Below are 27,319 nucleotides of genomic sequence, written 5' to 3' on the forward strand. Positions count from 1 at the left end.
TTCTGACAATTTCTCACAGTTGAACAAGTTGTTTAGCGGTAACTTCAGCTTCTTCAGCAGTTTTCAGCTGAAAAAGTTTTATTTTATTATAAATTACTGAATTCACACTGCATTTTCACAGGAAATGGCTATTTTTCTAGTTGAGAAACAGGAACACAATCGTATGAATGCACTTTTGTGTTCCTGTTTCTCTTTATTCTTTAGTATTATTCGTCCTCAAGTAGCTTTCGTATGTTTTGGGCCCTTTAACTACTTCTGCATACTTTTAGCAATTCAAGTTTTACAGTATTTTGCTACTTCTGCTCTTTCTGGTCATATTTTCTGCTATTTCTGACTTTTTATACTTTTTAAAACATTCAGGTTTTTATGGATTTTCTGCCCCCGTTATGGAAAGCTTCCAGAAATCTGTTAAAACGTGGCTGTTTTTTAAACGTCACTATTTCCACATCCTTTCACTTAGAAGCACTATTTAAACTCAAAATGCTCTCAAACCATTTGGTTATTATGGCATAATTCAGCTTTTGCTTATCTTTTACCGTTTTCATAAAATCCCTGCTCAGGTTTTTTGTCGCATCATGATGATTTTTTATAAAACACGTGATTTGCTATGTTTTCTCTGCAGTTAAGCTAGAGTGCACAACTCTCTCTGAATCTGTTCCTCATGTCCAAATAAATTCTTCTTACTCGCTCAATTTTAACTCGTCCAACACAAATTATATACCGAAACATAGGTTTTTATGTTTTGATACATTGATGTGGGAGTTAAAGGGAAGTGATACAAATTTCACTCAAACCAGAGCTGGAAGTCTCTATTTCCAGTCGTCCCATCTCCTAAATGAAGTAGCCACAGTTGTTTTGGTGCGAAAAAGTAAACAAGCTGCTTCTGCTTGGTGGATTCAAATTCAGTAGATTCACACCAACGACTGTATAGAAGGCAGACATTGATTCAGACATGATTGGCATTGAAACACAGAGGCCACACTCTCACAATCACTGTTCACTCCATGGTGCGTGTGTGTGTCCATATTTGTAAACATTGTTTGGTGGAGATGTATACGTGTGTGCGTTTGTGTCAGAGGGGTGTTCACAAGCTGCCACCAATCAGAAACTGCCTGTTTAGAGTTTAGAGATTCAGGCTGAGCTTATTTCAGGCCTTTTTCACTCGTTCAGCACTTGTTTCAGTTCTTCTTCATCTTGATGAGCTTCAGTTCCAGGTTTTGCATCTTTTTGTGTTGTTTTTTTTTGAAAATGTAAATTTCACTAAATGCTCAGTTTAGATAATTTGTTGGCTTTATTTAGCATATTTTTCTCTTTTTTTGTACTCGCAGTTTTCACACTTAAGCTGATATTTTGAAAATCTTTTGCAATTAAGCTCATTCACCAAGTTCAGCTTTGAATATTTCAAATTTTATATATATTGCATAATATAGCAAAATATCAATATATATCTTGGTTAACTTCCTCCTCATCTACTCTGCACAGTGTCTATCTGCTCTCTGTCTATCCAGATTGACCGGCACAGTATTTTAGGTCCTGAACTTCATTAGCAGCTTCTTGGTGTTCGTGCTGTTCAGGAGGAGGCAGTTCTTATTATTCCAGTTATTGCAATTTTTAGCTTAATTTTGTTATGCTTTCGTTTATCTGCTGGCTGCTCTTGTCTGTTTGTCATAATCGGATGTGTGGCAGGGAGATTAGAACCCAAACGCAGGTCTCCAAAAATCACAAGGGTAAGTCCAAAACAGCTTTATTGCTGAGCTCTCCCAAAACACAAGATACAAAAAACTGAAATTCAATTGTAACCTGGAACTACTCGGCTCAAGACACACAGGCACACAGCTAGATGGATGACATGAGCAAGAGCAGAGGGAAATTCAGACAATACGTAAACACAGGATAATGAGGGAACAAATCCAGGTTAATGAGACAATGGAAGCAAAATTGAACATCGTACACATGAGGCAGGAGACTATCAAAGTAAAACAGGAAGTAACAGACACAGGAGCACATTAAGACACACAACTTGACCAGGGAAGACAAAAGCACAAACATGGCAGACAGAGCTGAAAGGCAGACAGAGCCAGGGAGCTAGAGACACGAGCGAACGCTAGAGAACCGAGGACAAGGGAGACAAAGAGACAGAGAGACAGAGACACCAAACTTGACATTCATAAAACAACATCATGGATAACACAGACACATGACAGAAGTGGCAGACAATTAAAATAGCGACAAAACTGACTTCAAAGAGAGACAACAATAACTAACACAGGAAACTAGACATAAGAAGACAGGAAACGCCAATTTAACCACATAATAACAAGCCTGAAAACAACAAATATAAAATACAGAACTATAATATAAGTAAACTAGAAAACTCCTGAGTAGAACTCAAAACCTTAGGTCATAGACGCAGGACCAGGACACTGCTTTTTTTAAAGTTTCTGCTATTTTTTTTTAAATTTCAATAATGTTTTTTAGCTCTGACCACAGCATCTTGTGTCATTTTTAGCTAAATGTCGTGTTTCTTTATCTTATCTGCGGGTGATTCTTTCTTGCCTTTTTAAAGTTGCTGGCAGTCTTCCACATTTCAACAACTGTTGAAATGTTCAACAACATTGCATTCTCCTCAGAGTGACAGAGCATGTTCATTATCTGATCACATGGAGAGACAGAAGAACCCTAAAATTTTAGCACCCAACATTATACAAAGAATGGCTAACATGATAATATTATCCCAAAATGTTGTGTGTGTGTGTGTGTGTGTGCGTGTGCGTGTGCGTGCGTGTGTGTGTGTGTGCATGTGCATGTGTGTGTGTGTGTGTGTGTGTGTGTGTGTGTGTGTGTAATTCTGTTTATATGGACGTAGCATTCCCTTATAAACAGTACATTTGCACAATGACTGAAACCAGCCCACTGAATGAACAATGGGCTGTGAGGTCAGTTCCTTGATCATTAATATGCAAATTCTCATGACCATTGATCAACAACCACTGATCAAACACCATTGATCAATGATCAAAGACATTCACAGAGAGTTGGTTAACCCTTTAAAGCCGGTCGGAGCGGACACGCTTCATTTTGCGTAACTATTTTTAAATCCTGGTAGCACTGCAACCACGTAAGCTAGCGCAATAATTTTTTTTGCATATGAAACCGTTAGCTTGTCCTAGGTCACAGTTTGCTTCCACATATAGCTTTGCCAAAACTGCATAAAAAGCACTTGCAGCAACAAAAACATAATATTCCAGAAACACGCTTTGCCGATCCGATCAGCTGTTTGTAACACTTCCTAGATCCATCAGCGTGAACTATCGCATGTCCGGCATGACCTGCCCGGAACCGGAAGTGACGTCATTTTGCGGAAATGTAGTTTTTTACCATCGTGGCCTTGTGAGCCTATACTTGTGTTTTTAAAAGTTATGTTTGACTTTATGACTTTCTGTGTCATTTCTGGGATGCTGAGGACTCATATTGCACTGCTGGAAATATTTTATTTTGATGCAGATGCTGTTATTTTGCAAATTTGCACGATAATAAATTTTTTCGTTTTTCCTGCAGTATATGAAAATTGGTGTATCTCAAAAATAAAACAATGAAGACACTTAAAATAAATTTCCTTTGGTGGGAAACTAGTTTGTGCAACTTTTTTGTATTTACAGTTTTGAGGGATAAGCCTCTTAAATTTCTCCAGCTAGAAATATATGTTAAAAAAACAAAAACGATTTTAAATTTTTTTTGTAGTTTATTGCACTTTTTTGCAATTTATGTAATTACTATGCACTTAATGCATACATATTATTAAAATTTGGGCTATAATGGTTGTATTGATGTATAGCAACTTGAAATGCTCCAAAAAATGGCTCCACAGCATGTAAAAATATACTATAAGCTCTGGCGGACTTGGTTCTATGGTAGGTCTTAAAGGGTTAATGGCTGCGATCACAGCATTGTAAGATGGCGAAAGATGTACCCTTAGGCCCCCTCCTTCATTCAGAGATGGTCTTTCCTTTTTCATGTACCAAAGTGCAACAGCTCCATAGGCCCTCTCTGATGCATCACAGAATACATGAAGTTGTCCATGTTGTCTATGAGTATTGTCAGGGAATGTGTAGGTGCGGAAGATGAGCAAGTTCCCTCTGTCAGGTCAACCACTGGTCGAGAAAGTGCTGCGGTTTAATCTGGTCATCCCAGCCTAGGTCTTGTTTCCAGAGATCCCGGATAACAATTGTCACACTGGCTAGCGAGTGTCTTATACAGTTTCTTGAGAGTAGGCGCTGTCAGGTTTCCTGGGTCGTTGACCCAGCGTTTTCAGTTTTATCATGTTCAGTTTATTTCCCACATTCAGTTTTCTCACTTCCTGTTTTCTGTGCCAGCATACCGCCTGTGTATTGTGTTCCAGTTATTTCCATGTATCATTAGTCAGACTAAGTTCAGCTGTGTACTCACTGGTCTCCAATCGTCATCATCAGTCAGAGTATTTAAGTCCTCAGTTTCCTTCTGTTCACTGTCGCGTCATTGATGTTATGTTGTTGCTGTTAGGTTGTCCCAGTTCTGTCAGTTCTGTCAGTCAGTCTTTCATTCAGTCAGCCGTCCAGCCAACCAGCCATTTCCTACTTCTGTTCTGTTCACTCTGTCTACAATAAACGCCAACCTTCACCCACCTGTGAGTCCAGCGTTTGGGTCCTCCTTCCCTCATCCGCACTGCAACTCCTGACAGACGCAAAGTCACTGGATTGTTGTTTATAGCCCAGTGTGAGACAGTTCCACTGCATGCCAAGGGTTAGCGTTTGAAGGCCACTACTGCTCTTTGACAGCCAGAGGTCACTAGCTGTGGACCTGGCTGCAGGTGGAAGATGTTCAGTGGTAGCGGAAATATTACAGGACCATTGACTTATCTCAAATCCTCCTTCTGCTAACAACTGTTCCAGGCTGTCCACCAAGCACTTGGCCTCTTCTGCTTTGGTCATACATTTTTGTCAACATAAAATGACTCGACTATGTTAGCCAGGTTGGTGGTTACATCCCTGCTCTCCTTGACACGGCGTTGAAAGGCCTATACTGCACAACAAGGGCTGCAATTTCTCCCTAATGTTAATACTTGCCACTCATATACGGATGGCTCCTCTTCTCTGTGCATCTCTTTCCAGAGGAAGCGCAAGAGTGGTCTGTCTTGGGGTGATAGGCGTACTTGGTGGAACATTCCTTTAATTTCGCCACTCACGGCCACAGCGTGCTGGCAAAATAAAATGAGTACACCAAGGAGTGAAGGAACTAGGGCCTTGGTAAAAGCTGGTCATCCAGTGACCGACCATGGTATTGCAATGAACAGTTAAAGACTATCCTGTTCTTACCATTATGCTGCACCATGTGATGTGCAATAAAACACGATTCCTCTGTCTGGCCAGCTTCTTTCAATGAGATCTTGGCTACGTAGTCTTCCTGTTCCAGTTTGTGGATTTCAGAGCAGCAGGAATCTGCCTGGCTGGGGGCCCAAGCAAGCCTACATTCAGTGCCGCAAAGACTAGATATTACAGCTTCCTTTGGGGCATAAAGACTGGTGATGGGTGTCCACTGCAGCAAAGGTCTGGCATAAGATAATGCAAAAGCATCGAAGGCAATTGCATCTCCTATTTTCAGTGCTGGAGTTCTTCAGATTGCACTCAACTCTGACTCGACTGGCTGTCTTGGCTGGCCATACTTCTGCTCTACATTCAAAACACGCAAGGACACTATACAATAGATAAAAACACATAATAGAACAATAACACAATGAAGAACAATAAAACAAAAGCACAAGATAAAATTAACAAACAGTGGGTTCACAGTGAATATGCAGATGTGAACAGATGGGTTTTGAGTTGAGATGTAAACTGGGAGAGGGCACCAGTGTTTCCTATATGTGGGGGTAGAGAGTTCCACAGCCTGGGAGCAGAGCAGCTAAAAGCTCTGCTTCCCATGGTGGTGAGGCGGAAGCAAGGCACAGAAAGCTGGATAGAAGAAGAAGATTGAAGTGAGCGTCAGAAAAGGTAGCGCTTAACAGGTCAGACACGTAAGGAGGAGCGAGGTTATGAATGGCCTTGAAGGTGAACAGAAGAAGTTTGTATATTATCCGGAATTTCACTGGGAGCCAGTGAAGTTCCTGAAGAACAGGGCTGATGTGCTGGTAGGAGGGGTTCTGGTGATAATGCGAGCAGCAGAGTTCTGAACCAGTTGAAGCTTATGGAGGGATTTTTGGGGGAGACCATGCAAAAGAGAATTGCAGTAGTCAATACGGAAGGTAACAAGACTGTGGACAAGAATGGACGTAGACTGGGTGGAAAGAGAAGGAAGCAATCTGTTAATGTTGCATAGATGGAAATAGATGTGATGTGAGATTTATAGGAAAGTGAACTGTCTAGGATGACACCAAGGCTCTTAACCTGAGGAGAAGGGAAAACTGAGTTATGGATAGTGAGTGAGAAACAGTTCGCCTTCAAAAGGTTGGATTTGGTGAGAATAAGGAGGATTTCAGTTTTTCCTCATTGAGCTTGAAGAAAATTAGAGCTAAACCAGGATTTAAATTCAGATAGACATTCTGTTAGAGAGAAGGTGGGAGGGAGGAATCAGGTCCGCAGGAGAAATATGACTGGATGTCATCAGCAAGTGAAAGTGAAGATCAAATTTGCGGAAAATGGTACCTAGAGGGAGGATGTATATTATGAAGAGAAGAGGGCCTAAGACTGGACCTTGGGGTACACCAGAAGTGACCAGGAATAGACAAGAGCAGAATGATTTCAGTTGAATAAACTGGGAGCGGTCAAGGAGATATGATTGAAACCAGGCTAGGGGTGTGTCAGAGATGCCGAGAGAGGAAAGTCTGTTTACAAGGACGGAAGGAGAGATGGTGTCGAAGGCTGAGCTCAGATCCAAGAGGATGAGAATGGTGAGAAGACCAGAGTCAGCTCCGATTACAAGATCATTAGTGACTTTAAGTAAAGCAGTTTCTGTACTGTGACATGAACGAAAACCAGATTGAAATCTCTCGTAGATGTTATTATTAACCAGGTGTGAATGAAGTTCAGCTGCAACTACTTTTTCGAGTATTTTAGAGATGAAGGGCAGATTAGAAATCAGACGGAGGTTGTTAAAGTTGTTACGGTCTAAAGAAGGTTTTTTCAGTATGGGAGTGACTGAAGCAATCTTGAATAAAGAGGGAACGATACCGCTGGTGAGTGAAGACTGGATGATAGCAAAGATGAGTGGGAGTAAGCAAGAGAGGCAGGATTTCCCTGTAGACATAGGGTGAAGATGACATGTGGCAGGCTTTGACCTACATATAAACTCAGAAATAGCAGATAAATAAGGAAGATGTGGAAAGTGGAAAACAGCTCAAAATAGAGAAAAGGTTCTGGAGAGGGGATAGACACAACATTTGAACTGAGTTGCTGGTGAATGTTATTAATTTTTGTACTAAAGGAACAGCATCAAGGAGTTACGGGTTTCAGAAGAATAGAAGTGTGGTGGTAAAGCGCTGGGGGGTTGAATTTGTTTTTTTGAGAACTGAAAACAAAATCCTTGCGTTACCCTCATAAGAACTGACAATACCTGAGTAGAAACTTTGTTTGGCCTTGTTGATGGAGTCTTTATACTGAAGTACATGGAATGGATTTCTGCATCAACAATTAAACCAGATTTCTTGTATCTACCTGGTGTCATTTTCTTTCTCTAGCTGCCGAGCTTTGGCCTTTAATGCTCGGAGGTCAGAGGTAAACAAGGGAGCAGAGCGAGCGAAGGAAACAGAGTGAGCTTTTACAGGAGCCAGAGAATCAAGGACATTGAGTAAACAATTATTATAATATAACAACAAATCACCAGGAGTAGAATAGAAGTCCGTCCATCCATCCATTCGCTTCCGCTTATCCTTTTCAGGGTCGCGGGGGGCACTGGAGCCTATCCCAGCTGTCATAGGGCGACAGGCGGGGTACACCCTGGACAGGTCGCCAGTCTGTCACAGGGCTAACACACAGGGACAGACAACCATTCACTCGCACATTCACACCTAGTGGCTCCGGCTTCCTCCCACCGTCCAAAGACATGCAGCTTGTGGGGATAGGTTAATTGGATAATCCAAATTGCCACTAAGTTTGAATGTGCGAGTGAATGTGAGTGTGAATGGTTGTTTGTCTCTGTGTGTTGGCCCTGCGACAGATTGGCGACCTGTCCAGGGTGTACCCCGCCTCTCGCCCTATGACAGCCTGGGATAGGCTCCAGCGCCCCCCGCGACCCTGAAAAGGATAAGCGGAAGTGAATGGATGGATGGATAGAGGAAAATCCTGCGGGACCCACAATGGATGTATCTCCAACAAGGCTGGAAAGTGATGTCCGGGTGGTAGTGGAGCTCTGCCGGCGAAGGGAGCGACAGCTGACCGCAAAGGCGCAGGAGCTCAGTGGCCGTATAGCGGAGCAGTCCAGCCATAGGAGCCAGACGAGCATCAGGAGAATCCACAATAGTGCCGACCAGCTCAAAAACATCTTCGCCCACATCTTGGACGATGTGGAGGAAAAGGAGCCGTGCTGGCCGGAGCGATGAATGGGTAGTCTAAAATAGCTCAAACAGTTAAGCTAGTGCAGCTCACTGGGAATAAGATGTCAGAGCACATTCAGCTGAAATAGCAGACGTTGAGGAAAATTGTTACAAATCAATATCTGGCAGAGATTGATCTGGCCTGAGTGTGAATGTCCCTTTTCATTCAAATCTGAATCCAAATAATCCAAATAATCGAAAATGTACCGGTGAGTAGCGACAGCCAGATGCACCAGCGTTGACTCAAGCCGGAAGTTCAAGTTGTGTTTGCCATTTGTAAAGCACTAGGGAGTTTTAAATGCCTGGCTAAGAAACACCTGATTTTTATACTGCTCACCAAGGTGGGTGTGACTACTCAGCAGGTCGTCCAATGCCATCTTGAGTAGAGCAAAATCACTCTCCCTTCCACTTTCAAATACCGGTAATGTAGGTCTGGGAATGCCATAAACAGAAGCAATTAGAAGTTCTGGTCCAGCGGATGGAATATGACTAGTATGGAGGGATAGACAGCATTAACCGGCAGTGTTTGAAGAGTAGGGATGATTGAAGGCTGGCCTGAACTGAACTGAACAGACTGAGCCACCGGTGGGACTGGTGCTATGCTCGCGGATGTGGAGATGGAAACCAAAGGTCCAGAGTCGATTTGCCTTGCCAAGCCAGGTGACCGAGTAGCTGAAGATGCAGCCACAGCTGACCTCCCTGGAGAAATAACTTCAGGACCCAGTGGGTGTTGTACAGAGGCCGCAGGGGTACCTCTCATGAATAATGCCAGTGGCCCAGCGGCAGGTGTTGGGACAGATGTTCCCATTTAGCAGTATTGGTAGGAACATTATGGTAAACTGGGGGACACTCATAGCAATTTGAGCATGCCCTGTCCTTATTTGGGAGGGTGAAGCTAGCGTACGGAAGCTGTCTGTGAAAATTGTGGCATTTCTGGTGAGATATCGCTCCTCTCTGACTTGAGGAGAGAAGTAAGAGGTTTGGCTCTTTCCAACTCTTTCTCTGCTTCCTTTAAACGGTGACTCCTGTCAAAGCGCTTAGTTAAGGTCTCCCTGCCCTGTGGTGCCTCCTCCTGCATTCATTGAGCTTCTCTCACCTGGGTCTAACGTTGCTGATATTCCAAATCAGCCTGAGTCCTCTTCAAACTGTTGACAGAGATTATCAAGCTCCATTTGTTTCATTCTCTCCTCCAAAAGTGCAGTCTTTTTTAGGGGAGATCTCCAGTGCATGGTAAGCCTCAGAATCTCCATCTAAACCATGCAGCTGAAGCTGAAAGGGCTGAAAGGGGGTGGCTGTGGGGTGGCTGTAGCTCAGGTGGCAGAGCAGATCAGCCACTAACCAGAAGGTCGGCGGTTCGATCCCAGGCTGCATGCCAAATATCCTTGGGCAAGATACTAACCCCATGTTGCTCTCCGATGCATCCATCGGAGTGTGGATGTGTATGAATGTTAGATACTTAGCACTTAAGCTTAGAAGTGATTGTGTGAATGAATTAGTTGTATAAAGTGCTTTGAGTGCTCAGACAGAGTAGAAAAGCGCTATATAAGAACCAGTCCATTTACCACGAAAGGGCAAACAGCCATGTGATGGCGATTAAACCTTTTGTCACTGCTAGGCTGACACCTTTATGTTATATCATTTCACATCTGTGGCTATTCTCAACCATGAGCTTAATTAGGCTTCAAATAGGGCTGCAAAATGGTGGTGAGGTGGAGTCATTGCTTTTCAGCTTGATGTGTATAGAAAATTAGCTTGTCTGTATCAATGACATGCTGTTCAAACATGACCGTATTAGTCCTGTTCTGATGTGTTAATTAGCTGGCATAACCTTTGATCTCAGACTGGGATTGATCTTCTTTAATCAAGGATTAATGATGTCTAAAGACTTGTGATTAACCAGCAGAGGATATGCCTCATGAAGAGAGGCCTAAAGAGAAGAGGAAAATGAAAGCATACAGAGTGGATGGCTGTATTGTCAGGATATCTGTGTAGATTGAAAGCTGTGGGGCCTAGACTGCAGAAAACAGTTAAAACACCCAAGTACACATGATGAAAGTCTTCTATAAAGCATTTGTTTTTGCAATCATCCATATGGACTAGTCCTCAAACATAAATCACTTCTGTTAATGAATCTCACCAAAAGCACACAAAAAATGCTAATGAAAAAGTGATTTATCTTATTTTAAGCGGGATGGTAAACATTTGGTTCACATATGGAAGTCTAGAGGGAGCCAATTATAAAATATAATCACATATGCAATGCAGCCCAAACCTTTCTAGGTGATATTCGACATGCATTTGCTTTATGCATCAAATGCAGTCAGTTCAGGTCATTAAATACTTTCATTTTAACACATTTAACAGGTTCTCTGAGGGTTCCCTACTAGAAAGTCAGTATAGTGTCTGGATGACCTCATTTGAGAACAGAGCAGGAGAATTCACAACGAGTGTCCGACATCATATATGCTGGACACATGAACCCTTGTCCTGTTAGCTGTGAGACTTTTGAACAATGTCTAAACCCTGATCTTCCCATCATTTCCTGGCATTGATGTCTGAGAGCAGCTTTAGTTTTATTAGAGATCGCATCATTTTAATTAAAGACTTGAAATGCTGATCATGCAGGACATTTGACCAAGAATGCTCTTTAACAGATCTTTTGTCTCATTAATTTTCTGTTGTGCCATCAGTTGAATCTAAACCCTCTGTATGTTTTCTTCTTTCTAGAGTTAAATGACATCACTGAACTGCTGGTCCTCAAGTTTATGCATACGGAGTGGAGCAGCATCTGTTGTTGGAATGGTCATGTCTGTTAGCTGTAAACATAGGTAAGGTAAGAATTCGCATTTGCACTTATGGACTCCATTCATCCATAATTATACAACATACATGCATTATTTGTTGTTGTATATTTACGTATACAACATCCATTCCTACAACATTCATCCCTATTTATTCCTGTACCACACACACAAATAACTGACTCTAAACTAATGGGTTCAATCCTAAACCACAGTATTGTGACCCATTATAATAGTTAAGTAGCTTTCATACAAGGTACACAAGGTATACATTTGAGTCTTCCTACAGATAAATTTGCCTGACTTGTAGTTAGAATACTTTTCAAGTATTTCCATTATCAGACTAATTCATGCAAAATTATAATATATATATATATATATATATATATATATATATATATATATATATATATATATATATATGATTCACTATATAAAACTCTCCTGAAACTCAAGTTCATCTCAGTGTTGGGTTCAGAAATTTCTCCATTATCCTGAAAATAATTAGCCATCAAGAATTTTCGACTGTCCCATAGCCTGGCTCTAAAAGAGAGAGTTATTAGCTTTAACTCCAATAACAAGGCAAAACTCTTCCAGATATTCTTAGCATCTCAAAACTCTCGTTCCAAACAACAAATAAAACTGATCCTCTTCCAGGTAGAGGCAAAAGCAGAGCATGCCTTGCAGCTTCATAAGCAACCTGAAGCAAGTTTAGTTAACAGAAAAAGATTCCTTCTCCCCTCCACCAAGCTGCCAAAATGCTATCTACCATTACATGCAGCTGCCTCTTACCTCTAATTCAGTCTATGCTGTTGGCCCCACAATATCAGTTCCATTCTTAACCATTCCTCCATTACAGCTTTCCTCTGCTACCATATCTGACACCCAGATTCCAGTTTTTCAGTCCTCCATCCAACTACAGCTTCCATTATCCTACTCAAAAGCCCACTTAGCTCCAAGTGCCCTCCCAAAACTCCTGAACCCATATTGTTAGCATGCTAGCAAGATAGCATGCTACTGCAACAAAGTATAGATCAGAATGTTACATCCACCATGCACTTCGGAGACTGCACAATTTGCAGTAATTTCAACAACTTTGGATGCTCAGTGTCAAAGTGTTGCTACCTTCATTCCAGTGGCCATTTCTGCCCAGCCTGCCCACACATTCCCACTAAGCAATTACGACTTACTATTAGTATTCAACCAACGAAAGAAGCCTTAAAAAATTATCTAAACCATATTTCATCAATTTTTCAATAAAAGGTTTTTCATGAAAGACGTTTACGAGGGATTCATGATTAGGCCTTTCCTTAATCGCCTTTTCTCAACAGTTTATTAGGCACTGCAACCAAAAAAATATTCCAGAAAAAAATCATTATAGATATCAGACTCATCCCAAACAATAATAGCTTAATTCCTAGAGATGACTTTTCCCTGAAATGCAAATAATCGTAGGTCACGCTAGTCAAAATTACAAGCGCCTTCAAAGTCCTGCCAATCCACCCTGAATTCAGGTTCCTCTTTAGAATCAAATGGAAGGCAGTTTGCTATTTTAGAGTTGGGCTTACATTTGGAAAGACAGCAGCCCCAAAATGTTCAGCTGTCTTTCCAAAGCCTTGTGCTGGATAATTACCAACAAGACAACAACCAGATGTTGCCATATCTAATTTATGAAATTTCCCCTTGTGGGACTAATAAAGGTATATCAAATCATATCTGGTCCATCTGATGATTTTCGAGTTTTTATCAGCCTGGATTTATCTCCTCCCACATCACCTCCAGCGCAAGGGTTAACCACCCTGATGTCAGTTTTCACTTAATTAAGCAATCTCTTGTCAGAAGACAAAACAGAAGGCCCTTGGACATCCCTGTAGTGTCCTGGCATGACCCTCAACACTATTTGGTTTCAGGCTTCTATGCCCTTGGAGAAACTCAGTGACATTAAACCCCCCAAAAACTTTTGACTTGCTAACTCTTGCACCAAACAGCAGCAGAAAGATTAATCCTTATTCACTAAACATGATCTCTGATAACAACGAGACGGCCTACCTGAAGGAGATTAGGAATCTGGAGAACTGGTGCCAGAGGAGCAACCTCCTTCTAAACGTCAGTAAGACAAAGGAGCTGATAGTGGACTTCAGCACTAAGCAGGAGAGGAACTACCAGACCCCTGTCATCAACGAGTGCCCAGTGGAGAGAGTGGACAGCTTCAAATACCTCGGAGTTCACATCACGCAGGACCTGTCATGGTCCTGTCACATCAACACCGTGGTGAAAAAGGCTCGTCAGCGTCTCTACCACCTCAGACGCATGAGAGACTTCCAACTGCCCTCCAAGGTGCTCAGGAACTTTTACTCGTGCACCATAGAGAGCATCCTGACGGGAAACATCTTAACCTGGTTCGGGAACAGCACCATGCAGTACAGACGAGCTCTACAGAGGGTTGTGCGGTCAGCTAAGCGCACCATCCGCTCCGAGCTCCCTGACCTGCACTCAATCTACAGCAGGCGGTGCTGGACCAAGGCCAGGAAGATGGTGAAGGACCTCAGCCATCCCAACAACAGACTGTTCTCTCTGTTGAGGTCAGGAAAGCGATTCCGCTCCCTGAAGACCAACACAGAGAGACTGAGGAGGAGCTTCTTCCCGCAGGCGATACACAGTACTGACCCACACATAGAGTTCTTACACACACACACTGGACATTCTGGACATTGTCTTCACTTCATCTGTCCTCTGTCAGTGCGCCCCAGGGTGGCTGTGGCTACATTGTAGCTTGCCATCACCAGTGTGTGAATGTGTGTATGAATGGGTGGATGACAGGTTGTGTAAAGCGCTTTGGGGTCCTTAGGGACTAGAAAAGCGCTATACAAATACAGGCCATTTACCATTTACCATTCATCACTTAAATCACTTTAAGCATATTTGCACTGCACAAGACATAATGTGGATTGCACAACACTGGTCACTATATTCTTCATTTCCAGTTAATACTTGTACAGCTGCTGTTATTGTGTATATATATATATATTTATTTATATTTCTTCATACATTCTTATATAGTTCTATACTGTGTATTGTGTATTTTGTTGTACAGTTATTTTATTTTCAACTTTAATTTATATATTTTCTTATTCTTTCCCAGTTAAATTTACCCTTCATTCTAATTTGTGTTGTACAGTTATTTCATTTTTAACCTTAATTTATATTTTATTCCTTCCTAGTTAAATTTACCCTTTTTAATTTTTCATATTTATTTCCTATCTTATTCATAGCCTTTTCCTTTTTTTTCTTTAGGTCACGAGCAGTTGTCTAAGCATTTCACTGCATATCGTACTGTGTATGACTGTGTACGTGACAAATAAAATTTGAATTTTGAATTTGAATAGCAAAGGCTGAAGCAACTCCCCATCTATCATGTCCTTCATGCATTACTTTACGTGGCTGTCGGTCACCCACCAATTCTTACTCAGAGCAGATGATGTTCCAGGCCGTCTCTTGTTGTCTCTTTCTCCAGACAGATCCTTGCCCCACATGCAGAATTAGACACAATCCAAGTACTTTAATATTCACCCATAATATTTAAGATTTAAACCCTAGCTTTGCAGAGGTCATTAGCTTAATCTCAGGAAGCCATCATTAACAGCCTTACTCACAGCACTTTGCCCACTGACTGAACCTCTTGGAATTCATTTCATTCCTTTCGTTCCTGTTTCAACCTACTCTTTCCGTCCTTCAAGATCATTACATTGCGTAGTTTTTTCCTCAAATACACATCAAACCCTTTCTATCAAAATCCCCACAATAAAATCTTACCTTAGTTGCATTTCTTCTTCAAAATCTCTCACAGATTCCCCTTGCTTATTTCTCCACGTTACCTCAGCTATCACTACTCATTGAAAAACTCCAGTATCAGAAGCTCCCTTCAACTTCTCTTCATCTTTGTAATTTGACCAAATTACAAATTTCAGATCATCACCTCTACATCAATGACCTTCACTTAATCTTCAAATGTTTGCCTCACATTCTCCAAAGAAGTAAGAAGTAACCAGTCAGGGCACCCCCTGTCCATATTGTATGTCAACAGAAAGTTACTCCTGAGCCCTCTCGAGCCCATTACCAACAGCTTTAAAATGTCATCATGCTTCCCCTTCATATCCTCTGTTTACCACTAGGTATGGCCAGGTTGCTTCCTCATTCAGTTTCTCTCAAACTTCAACTTTTTTCATTGTCCCGAATTTCTCCTGATCGCTTTTCCCAACATTTTTTCTGTATGAGTACGGAGGGCTACAGGCTAGGCTAAAGCTACCACCACACCGGCTGCCTTTACCCAGCATTTTCCTCGCCAATGTCCGTTCTCTGGCAAACAAAATGGATGAGATACGGCTCTCTATCACCAACAACAGACCAGGGTTTTAATAGTTTTGCAATTTTCATTAGTTTTTATTTTTATTTAGTTTTGACTTCAGATTTTCAATTTTATATCAGTTTTAATTAGTTTTTACCAATTGTTTGCTAGTTTAGTTTAGTTTTAATTTTTTTGAAAATCCTTAGTTTCAGTTATAGTTTTAGTTGTGTTTGCAATAATTAAGTGCAACAAAATCCCAGTTTCATCATATCAGTCATGCTCTTCTGCTTATCCTTGGGTATGTTGCTATTCAAGCTACCATACCCTGCACTCTGGACAGGTCGCCTGTCTGTCGCAGGGCTAACACGCAGAGACAGACAACTCACATTCCCACCTATGGGTTCTTTAAATAAATAAATAAAGGCAGATGAACAACCATTGATACCAGGCAAATATAAAATTTATATCTTGGCCCCAATGAGACTATTAACTCTTGCAGCACCGGGTGTTCGTAATTTTGGTTCAAGTGAATTGATAAACCTTTTGAAGGCAATTGACTCACACAGTTATGTAGATATCCCCGTCCTGTTGTCTCGGGATGCATCACGCTGCCTTGCCTGGGGTTAGCTTCTGTTTTCTGGGGATGAGGTTTGAGTGCGCTCCCTTACCTTCTCAAGGTAAGCTAGGTTAGCCTTCTTGTGTGAGCTTTTCAAGTGCACTTTAAGGTTTATGGGATTTTTTTCCCCTTTAGAAATGTCCCTCATAATTTGTCTCTTTCCACTACAAGACACTTGCTTTATCCAAAACACAGTCATCCATCCATCCATTCGCTTCCGCTTATCCTTTTCAGGGTCGCGGGGGGCGCTGGAGCCTATCCCAGCTGTCATAGGGCGAAAGGCGGGGTACACCCTGGACAGGTCGCCAGTCTGTCGCAGGGCTAACACATAGGGACAGACAACCATTCACACTCACATTCACTCGCACATTCACACCTAGTGGCAATTTGGATTATCCAATTAACCTATCCCCACAAGCTGCATGTCTTTGGACGGTGGGAGGAAGCCAGAGTACCCGGAGAGAACCCACACAAACACGGGGAGAACATGCAAACTCCACACAGAAAGACCCCGGCCTGATGGTGGAATTGAACTCAGGACCTTCTTGCTGTGCGGCAACAGTGCTAACCACCGTGCCACCGTGCTGCCCCCAAAAAAACACAGTCATATTCAAAGTAATCCCAAATTGGACTCTGGCGCTTTCTCCCGACTTTTCCTGACATGATTCTGCGCGTGGACGGAGCAGCAACACAGACGACTCGACTAACGTACTGCCACCTGCTGGCATAATGAGACACAACAAGGAAAAAAAATCTGGAAACTAAACTTCATTTTCACCCTCGACTATTGTATGACACGCACACATCTACGAAAACTAAACACATTTTTGCTATAAATTCAGTTAATTTTAGTTAGTTTTGTGAACACTCATTACAGTTTTAGTTAGTTTTCCTTTTTTTGTTTTTATTTTTATTTCCGTTAACGAAAATGTTTTTTCACTTCTAGTTTTCGTTATTTCGTTAGTTTTCGTTAACGATAATAACCTTGCAACAGACGGATTATGGACTCAAATGTCATGTTTTTCACTGAAACATGGTTGAACAAAAGCTGTCCGGACAATGCTATTGAGTTAGCAGGACGCTACACACACCAAGCCGACAGGCTAGCAGATGACTCCGGCAAGACCAGAAGTGGAGGTTTGTGCATTTATATTAACAATGCTTGGTGCATGAACTCTACTACCACTGAGAGTCACTGCTCACCTAATGCAGTGTTTTTAATGGTCAAATGCAGACCTTATTATCTCCCCAGAGAACTCACCTCTATCATACTCACTGCAGTGCATATCCCCCTGATGCTAATGCTAGGCTGGCCATGAAAGAACTTTCTGCAGCCATTAACAAACACCAGAATAAACACCCCGAGGCTGCTTTTATTGTTGCTGGCGACTTCAACCACACCAACTTAAAGACAGTCCTCCCCAGATTCCACCAACATGTCTCCTGCCACACCAGAGGAGACAAGACTTTAGACCATGTGTATTCCAACCTGGCTGGAGCCTACAAAGCCACACCCCTCCCCCACATTGGACAATCGGACCATCTCTCCCTGTTCCTCACACCTCGGTATTCACCACTCATCCAACGTGTGAAACCTGCTGTGAGGACAATTAAAGTGTGGCCAGAGGGGACAGACGCAGTGTTCCAGGACAGATTCAAAAACACAGACTGGAATATGTTCACCCACACAGACCTGGACCAGTACGCCTCATCTGTACTGGATTACATCTCCAAAACTACAGACAGTGTCACCACCCAGAAACGGATCATCATGTACTCCAACCAGAGGCCTTGGATGAACCGGGATGTTCGTCTCCTCCTAAAGGCCCGCAACACCGCCTTTAGGTCAGGAGATGCACACACCTACAGTACAGCCAGGGCTAAGCTAAAAAGGGGTATAAAAAAAGCCAAACACCATTACAAAAAGAAGGTAGAAGAACACTTCTCCAACTACAACCCCCGACGCATGTGGCAAGGACTCCAGACCATTACAGACTACAGGACCACCAAACCCTCCCCCGCATCCTCTGATGTCTCCTTCCTCAACGAGCTCAACAACTTTTATGCTCGTTTTGAGCGAGGGAATCCAACAACTACAACCAAAGAAAGACCCCGGCCTGATGATGGAATTGAACTCAGGACCTTCTTGCTGTGCGGCAACAGTGCTAACCACCATGCCACCGTGCTGCCCTATAACAGACCCATTTCTGTAATATATCTATATACCTATATTATTGCTAATATATATTTTGTAATATATCTATATTGGCTAAAGCACTTCTGGATGGATGCAAACTGCATTTCGTTGCCTTGTACTTGTGACGGATGCAATGACAATAAAGTTGAATTCTATGCTACAGTGGGGCAAAAAAGTATTTAGTCAGCCACCGATTGTGCAAGTTCCCCCACTTAAAATGATGACAGAGGTCAGTAATTTGCACCAGAGGTACACTTCAACTGTGAGAGACAGAATGTGAAAAAAAAATCCATGAATCCACATGGTAGGATTTGTAAAGAATTTATTCGTAAATTAGGGTGGAAAATAAGTATTTGGTCACCTCAAACAAGGAAAATCTCTGGCTCTCACAGACCTGTAACGTCTTCTGTAAGAAGCTTTTCTGTCCCCCACTCTTTACCTGTATGAATGGCACCTGTTTGAACTCATCATCTGTATAAAAGACACCTGTCCACAGCCTCAAACAGTCAGACTCCAAACTCCGCCATGGCCAAGACCAAAGAGCTTTCGAAGGACACCAGGAAAAGTATTGTAGACCTGCACCAGACTGGGAAGAGTGAATCTACAATAGGCAAGCAGCTTGGTGTGAAAAAATCAACTGTGGGAGCAATCATCAGAAAATGGAAGACATACAAGACCACTGATAATCTCCCTCGATCTGGGGCTCCACGCAAGATCTCATCCCGTGGGGTCAAAATGATCATGAGAACGGTGAGCAAAGATCCCAGAACCACACGGGGGGGACCTGGTGAATGACCTGCAGAGAGCTGGGACCAAAGTAACAAAGGTCACCATCAGTAACACACTACAACGGCAGGGAATCAAATCCCGCAGTGCCAGACGTGTTCCGCTGCTGAAGCCAGTGCATGTCCAGGCCCGTCTGAAGTTTGCCAGAGAGCACATGGATGATACAGCAGAGGATTGGGAGAATGTCATGTGGTCAGATGAAACCAAAGTAGAACTTTTTGGTATAAACTCAACTCGTCGTGTTTGGAGGAAGAAGAATACTGAGTTGCATCCCAAGAACACCATACCTACTGTGAAGCATGGGGGTGGAAACATCATGCTACGGGGCTGTTTTTCTGCCAAGGGGACAGGACGACTGATCCGTGTTAAGGACAGAATGAATGGGGCCATGTATCGTGAGATTTTGAGCTAAAACCTCCTTCCATCAGTGAGAACTTTGAAGATGAAACGAGGCTGGGTCTTCCAACATGACAATGATCCAAAACACACCGCCCGGGCAACAAAGGAGTGGCTCCGTAAGAAGCATTTGAAAGTCCTGGAGTGGCCTAGCCAGTCTCCAGACCTCAACCCCATAGAAAATCTGTGGCGGGAGTTGAAAGTCCGTGTTGCTCGGCGACATCACTGCTCTCGAGAAGATCTGCATGGAGGAATGGGCCAAAATACCAGCTACTGTGTGTGCAAACCTGGTGAAGACCTATAGTAAACGTTTGACCTCTGTAACATAACCTTTGTTGGCAATAACAAAGTATTGAGTTGTATTTTTGTTATTGACCAAATACTTATTTTCCACCCTAATTTACGAATAAATTCTTTACAAATCCTACCATGTGGATTCATGGATTTTTTTTTCACATTCTGTCTCTCACAGTTGAAGTGTACCTCTGGTGCAAATTACTGACCTCTGTCATCATTTTAGGTGGGGGAACTTGCACAATCGGTGGCTGACTAAATACTTTTTTGCCCCACTGTATTCTATTCTATTCTATCTCTGCCTCATACAAGGAGATCCTTGACCACCTGACCAAGGTCATTGTAAGCCTACCAGTTATATATTCAAAACAATTTTCAAACTCTTCATAACACTCAGTTATCACTGCTTTTGGGGATGCTGGCTCTGGTCCTTACTGAGTCCTTGCCCAAACCACAGTCTCGTCCAAGATGGTCTTCATTAACATGGTAATAACTGCTATGATGGAAAGAAGGCTTAAGTCAGCTCACTTTTAAACTATACAAATATATATATATATATATATATATATATATATCTATATATATCTATATCTATATATATATATCTCCTCTGGTAGAGGACCCGAGCTTGAAGGATAAACCGCCCGCAGGGGCGTGCTGGGTGTTTATATATATATATATATATATATTGATATATATTGATATATATTGATATATATTGATGTAATAATGTGTAATGGGTATATACATATTCATTGTGAATTCATGACAACTACTGTCTGTCTGTGCCCACTGTGTTGAGAAGCACGGTAGCCCTCTTCAAATCATTAGCTTAATTGCTATAATAGTACACCAGTACATCTTCAGCTGTGATAAAATAGGAAGCTTAGAGCAGTCTCTGACCTATATTCGGCCTGCTCCAGCAGACTGTGACTATTTATTAACAAAATTCCTCTTTCCTTGAAGTTTGTGCCTTGCAGCTACAGCATGACAGTGTTAAATTGAGGGCCACCGTGTTCTATGCAACATACACTTCAAAATGTAATCCACCTCTAGCAAAGGGCCATTATATCTACAGACTCAAAAACCAGCTCATCCACTCATGTTAAAGAGAATCTGCTACTACTTTTGAAAGAAGGGAATGTTTGAAAAGCACTTCAAACCCAATTATACAGGGAGTGCAGAATTATTAGGCAAGTTGTATTTTTGAGGAATAATTTTATTATTGAACAACAACCATGTTTTCAATGAACCCAAAAAACTCATTAATATCAAAGCTGAATGTTTTTGGAAGTAGTTTTTAGTTTGTTTTTAGTTTTAGCTATTTTAGGGGGATATCTGTGTGTGCAGGTGACTATTACTGTGCATAATTATTAGGCAACTTAACAAAAAACAAATATATACCCATTTCAATGATTTATTTTTACCAGTGAAACCAATATAATCAGAATCAGAATCAGAATACTTTATTGATCCCTGGGGGAAATTATTTTTTGTTAGAGTGCTCCATTATAAACCAACATAAACCAACATTAAGACAAGACAGACAATACGCTAACTAAGAATAGTATAATATATACATATATATACATACATACATAAGTCACTCATAAATAAATAGCTGGAAAAGAAACGTGTAGTTGTAGCAATAACCAGTGTGTTAAGTGGATGCGTTGTACAGGGAGATGGCCACAGGCAGGAAAGATTTCCTGTGTCGTTCAGTGGTGCTTTTCGGTAATCTCAGTCTCTCACTGAACGAGCTCCTGTGACTGACCAGCATGTCATGGAGTGGGTGGGAGGTGTTATCCAACATTGTCTTTATCTTGGACAGCATCCGCCTCTCCGACACCACCTTGAGGGAGTCCAGCTCCATCCCCACAACATTACTGGCCTTACGGATTAGTTTATTAACATCTCCACATTCACAAATATACATTTCTGACATTCAAAAACAAAACAAAAACAAATCAGCGACCAATATAGCCACCTTTCTTTGCAAGGACACTCAAAAGCCTGCCATCCATGGATTCTGTCAGTGTTTTGATCTGTTCACCATCAACATTGCGTGCAGCAGCAACCACAGCCTCCCAGACACTGTTCAGAGAGGTGTACTGTTTTCCCTCCTTGTAAATCTCACATTTGATGATGGACCACAGGTTCTCAATGGGTTCAGATCAGGTGAACAAGGTGGCCATGTCATTAGTTTTTCTTCTTTTATACCCTTTCTTGCCAGCCACGCTGTGGAGTACTTGGACGCGTGTGATGGAGCATTGTCCTGCATGAAAATCATGTTTTTCTTGAAGGATGCAGACTTCTTCCTGTACCACTGCTTGAAGAAGGTGTCTTCCAGAAACTGGCAGTAGGACTGGGAGTTGAGCTTGACTCCATCCTCAACCCGAAAAGGCCCCACAAGCTCATCTTTGATGATACCAGCCCAAACCAGTACTCCACCTCCACCTTGCTGGCGTCTGAGTCGGACTGGAGCTCTCTGCCCTTTACCAATCCAGCCACGGGCCCATCCATCTGGCCCATCAAGACTCACTCTCATTTCATCAGTCCATAAAACCTTAGAAAAACCAGTCTTGAGATATTTCTTGGCCCAGTCTTGACGTTTCAGCTTGTGTGTCTTGTTCAGTGGTGGTCGTCTTTCAGCCTTTCTTACCTTGGCCATGTCTCTGAGTATTGCACACCTTGTGCTTTTGGGCACTCCAGTGATGTTGCAGCTCTGAAATATGGCAAAACTGGTGGCAAGTGGCATCTTGGCAGCTGCACGCTTGACTTTTCTCAGTTCATGGGCAGTTATTTTGCGCCTTGGTTTTTCCACACGCTTCTTGCGACCCTGTTGACCATTTTGAATGAAACGCTTGATTGTTCGATGATCACGCTTCAGAAGCTTTGCAATTTTGAGACTGCTGCATCCCTCTGCAAGATATCTCACTATTTTTGACTTTTCTGAGCCTGTCAAGTCCTTCTTTTGACCCATTTTGCCAAAGGAAAGGAAGTTGCCTAATAATTATGCACACCTGATATAGGGTGTTGATGTCATTAGACCACACCCCTTCTCATTACAGAGATGCACATCACCTAATATGCTTAATTGGTAGTAGGCTTTCGAGCCTATACAGCTTGGAGTAAGACAACATGCATGAAGAGGATGATGTGGACAAAATACTCATTTGCCTAATAATTCTGCACTTCCTGTATACCTTAGAATACAAATTGAAATGACTTACATATTGGCGTGGTCCTGGGTCCTTGACCCAGAATTCAGAGTTTTGGACTGTTCATGTTTAGCTAGTATTGTGTGTTAGTATTACTTAGCATTACTACATTAAGACTTAGTTATTACAAGTAGTTGAGTTTTTTTTTTTTGGAATTTTCTTTATTATTGTAAAGTTTCTGTGTTTAGTTTCTTGTTCTTGCTACCTTTGTTATCTGGTTTTCTTTTAGACTTTACTATTGTTTATACTTTGATCTTTAAAATTTGAGTTTATTTTCCCCAATATCTTTTTTATGTGTTGTTTAGTTACTTCATGTTTTATTTTGGTAATTATTTGTTTCCTGTGTCTCGTATTTCGTCTTACTTCCCTTGTCTTGTCATGATTAGTTTCAGCTGTTATTGTTTTCCAGGTGTTTCCACTAACAATAATTTGTCCTCATTGTGTTGATGTATATCTAGCCCAATTTTCTTTTGTTCTTTATCTGAGTGTCTGTTAACCAATCTTCAGTTTCCTGCCTGTGTATTGTGTGTCTGTTTGAGATTTTGGATTTATTTATGGACTTTGGCATTCCAGCTAATAGAAGGCTGTTTTTTAGTTTATTCGTATGTGTCTGTGACTTCTGTTTGGGTCCCACCTGCCCACCTTTGACGTAAAATTAGTTTATGTCATAATGAATGCCTCAGTTTATTCAATGTATTAAATATAGGAAACAAAATAAAGACCTTTTAATTGGTTCAGTGAGATGCAAGTATGATCTCAGACAATTCACAGCTTTCTAGTTCTTATAACTGTGCACCCATCATGTGTTACACACCCTTGCAGGTAGGAACATGATTCAGGTCTGACCCTGGAGATGCCGAAGAGACGAGACATCGTTGCCATTATATTGATCGTGTTGCCTTGGACACTACTCATCACTGTTTGGCACCAGAGCACCCTCACTCCTCTGCTTACCACTCGAAAGGGTAAAAAAAAAATGTGTGTTGAAAAAACTTAAGTTCAGACAGTCAAAAAAGACTGAAATTTACATCTGCAGCAAATTAAACTTTGTGGCATAGTGTAGCTTAGTGTAGTATAGTATGTCAAAGGCAGCAAGACCCAGTATATAGCAGAGAAAGAGATATCAACACTGAATAAGTCAGATACAGATTTAAAGGAACAGCTGGTCTAGAGGCAGGTTACAAAGTAGCTTGCAGTTGTACAACAACTGTGAGCAGGTTATAGAACCTTAAAGCATGCATTTTATATTAGATTTGCTCATTGGAAAATCTTATATACAAGTGTTAACTGATTTGGCCTGAGCTGTGACTGCCTTTGTGGCTTACATTTTGAGTGGAATGCATTTCTCCTAGATTCTATATGTGACATATAAATATGTTTGTTATCAACATGCCGTTATTTTTGCTATTTTGTCATTTCTTACTCGTTTTACTCAAAATACCAAGAAACTGGAGAGCTACTGAAAGTGATTAAAATGTGCAAGGGTCTCTTCTCACCCAATGCATGCTCTGTTCCTAAATGTAATCATGTTTTTTTTAACAAATAGAGTATGGAAAACAAAAGTCTGTTGGAGGAAGGTCTTCCGCCTCCTAATGCAGTCTTTGTCTTTTGGAGAGAAAATACATTTTAAATGTTATTGTGAATGTATTTCACTTATACAGGAATGCATTTGTTAGGAGACCAGGTTGGATATAGTGCATATTTTTTATATTGTCGTCAAAGTTGTACGCAGGAAAGTAAGTTACTTCTAGTGTGTACCTCAGCAAGTGTTGAAAATATTACATCTCTTTATTGATGCAGCTTAGCATCTGATCAAAGAGTATTAACATTGTCTCACATAGTAAAATTAATTATCAAGAAATAAATCTTACTGTACAGAAATATACTGTAGCATGAATGCCAATCCATATTTGTGAGCACACAGAAGCTCATTGTAATGTGTTTTCTTACTGACTAGATGACAGGACTGATGGTCACTCCAACTCCAGAAACACCTTTGCTTTTAAGGAGTCATGCTCGCTTCAGAACCGGGACATTGTGGAGGTGGTACGCACGGAATATATATACAGCCGCCCTCCACCCTGGTCGGATATATTGCCCACTATCCACATCATCACTCCCACTTACAGCCGCCCGGTGCAGAAAGCAGAGCTGACACGGCTGGCCAACACTTTGCTTCATGTGGTCAACTTGCATTGGATCCTGGTAGAAGACTCCCAGAGGCGGACCAGTCTGGTTAGTCATCTTCTCCACAACACAGGGCTCAACTACACCCACCTCAATGTGGAGACACCTAGGAACTATAAGGTACGCGGGGACACCAGGGACCCCCGAATACCACGTGGTACCATACAGAGGAACCTAGCTCTCCGGTGGTTACGGGAGACCTTCAGCGTAAATAACAGCCAGCCTGGGGTTGTCTACTTTGCAGATGATGACAACACATATAGCTTGGAGCTGTTTGAGGAGGTGAGGAAATTTAATTTGGCTTTCTTAATCTACGACTTCATGAAACACTTTTCCAGTGAGTTTATGGTTTTAGTTGCTAGTTACAAGTCTTATATATATATATATATATATATATATATATATATATATATATATATATATATATATATATATACATATATATGTGTGTGTGTGTGTGTGTGTGTGTGTGTGTGTGTTACACCTCACATAGGCATAGGTAACCTCCAGTAGCTAAGGAAAAAATGTGTATATCTCAAGTAATTGATGAAGGCTTGCAGAAGGTTACTGGCTTCTGTTAAGTGAAAATGATTGCATAGAGGTTTCTGCACAACAAACAGGAGAAGTAAACGTTCTCAATGTTTTGTGTTGCTACACACTTCACTGCTGCGTAGCTAGTGAAAGTACCTGCAAACAAGCTAGCATTTTTCATGTTACTACAAGCAAATGTAATAATATGTTAATAATAAGCAATAACAAAGAGACTTTCAGTACAGCTTTATACTCTTCTTTATAACCAGTTTCACACTAGCAACTGCCAGAAACCGCACCCTAACCGTTTGCAGAATAAACACTTTTACTTTGGCAACCAGTGACTAGCAGCAGGTCAGTGACTGTCTCCAGCCCTGCGTTTTTGGGAGCTTTAGCAAACAGTTTCTTTCAGCAACTACTAACAGCTGGTCAGGGGAGTGCACATTTTTCCCTAGTGACTGGTGATTGCCAGATGGTCGCCGACAGGTCTGTGCGACTTGCTTTAAAACTCTTATATTTTCTAAATGATGATTCCATTAGAGTCAAAAAGCAACTAGAGGACAGTAGGCGTGTGCATTAGCACGTCATTGACAAGCACCATCCCGTGCTCATTGCAGTGTCCTCAGCTCTAACTTTTTAAGTCCCTTTTCTAAACACCAAGTTTGTGATGCAGATTTCACAAACTGACATCACACTACGTCCATTTTTTACCATCTGTGATCTTTAGCTAAATGTAATCTTTTGTATGGGTTTTTAAATGACTTGCATAAGTGGTTTATTTCTGTGTCTGTTTTCAACTAACAGATGCGTTCCACTAAAAAGGTGTCGGTGTGGCCCGTGGCTTTTGTGGGTGGCCTGCGTTATGAGTCACCCAAAGTAAACACCTTGGGGAAGGTGTTTGGCTGGAAAACTGTATTTGACCCGCACCGGCCCTTTGCTATTGACATGGCTGGGTTTGCGGTGAACCTGCAGCTCATTCTGTCCAAACCTCAGGCTTATTTCAAGCTGCGTGGGGTAAAGGGAGGATATCAGGAGAGCAGCTTATTAAAAGAGCTGGTCACTCTCAGTGACTTGGAGCCTAAAGCTGCTAACTGTACTAAGGTAAGAAGAGGAGGCTTTCTATATGTTTAAAATGTCATGCAATGCCAGTGAAATGACAATGAAACAAGCTGCATCTGGAAATGCTGGTAGAATAAGAAGACGAGTCTTAGGATCTTGTGTTGTCAGAAGAATTTGTTCTTAAAGTCATTAAACTGTCAGCTTAGCGCCAACCCTTTAAGCTCAGAGGCTCATTTTAAATATGTTATGTTCTGCGTCTGGATATTGTGTAGCAGATATGAGGCAGCCTATTACCAGCAAACAGCATTTCTAGCCAAAATGTC

At 41.6% G+C, this 27,319-nt stretch overlaps 1 protein-coding gene across 6 annotated transcripts in view; it reads left to right on the forward strand.

The window, feature by feature from the left end:
* The window catches only part of b3gat1b (beta-1,3-glucuronyltransferase 1 (glucuronosyltransferase P) b), a 62,173-nt gene that overhangs the window by 26,766 nt on the left and 8,088 nt on the right, over positions 1–27,319 (forward strand). For 5 of the 6 annotated variants that reach the window (XM_082548428.1, XM_082548427.1, XM_082548426.1 and 2 more), the window contains 4 exons: positions 11,291–11,391; positions 24,042–24,184; positions 25,177–25,688; positions 26,742–27,038. In XM_082548428.1, coding sequence (XP_082404554.1) covers positions 24,073–24,184; positions 25,177–25,688; positions 26,742–27,038 — 921 coding nt within the window. In that variant the 5' untranslated portion in view covers positions 11,291–11,391; positions 24,042–24,072. Of the gene's footprint in view, positions 1–11,290; positions 11,397–24,041; positions 24,185–25,176; positions 25,689–26,741; positions 27,039–27,319 lie in introns of all 6 variants that reach the window. The other variant, XM_082548430.1, reaches the window with a different exon arrangement.

This window comes from Aulonocara stuartgranti (genome assembly GCF_965226115.1).
Source record: "Aulonocara stuartgranti genome assembly, chromosome: 10".
Taxonomy (NCBI): domain Eukaryota; kingdom Metazoa; phylum Chordata; class Actinopteri; order Cichliformes; family Cichlidae; genus Aulonocara; species Aulonocara stuartgranti.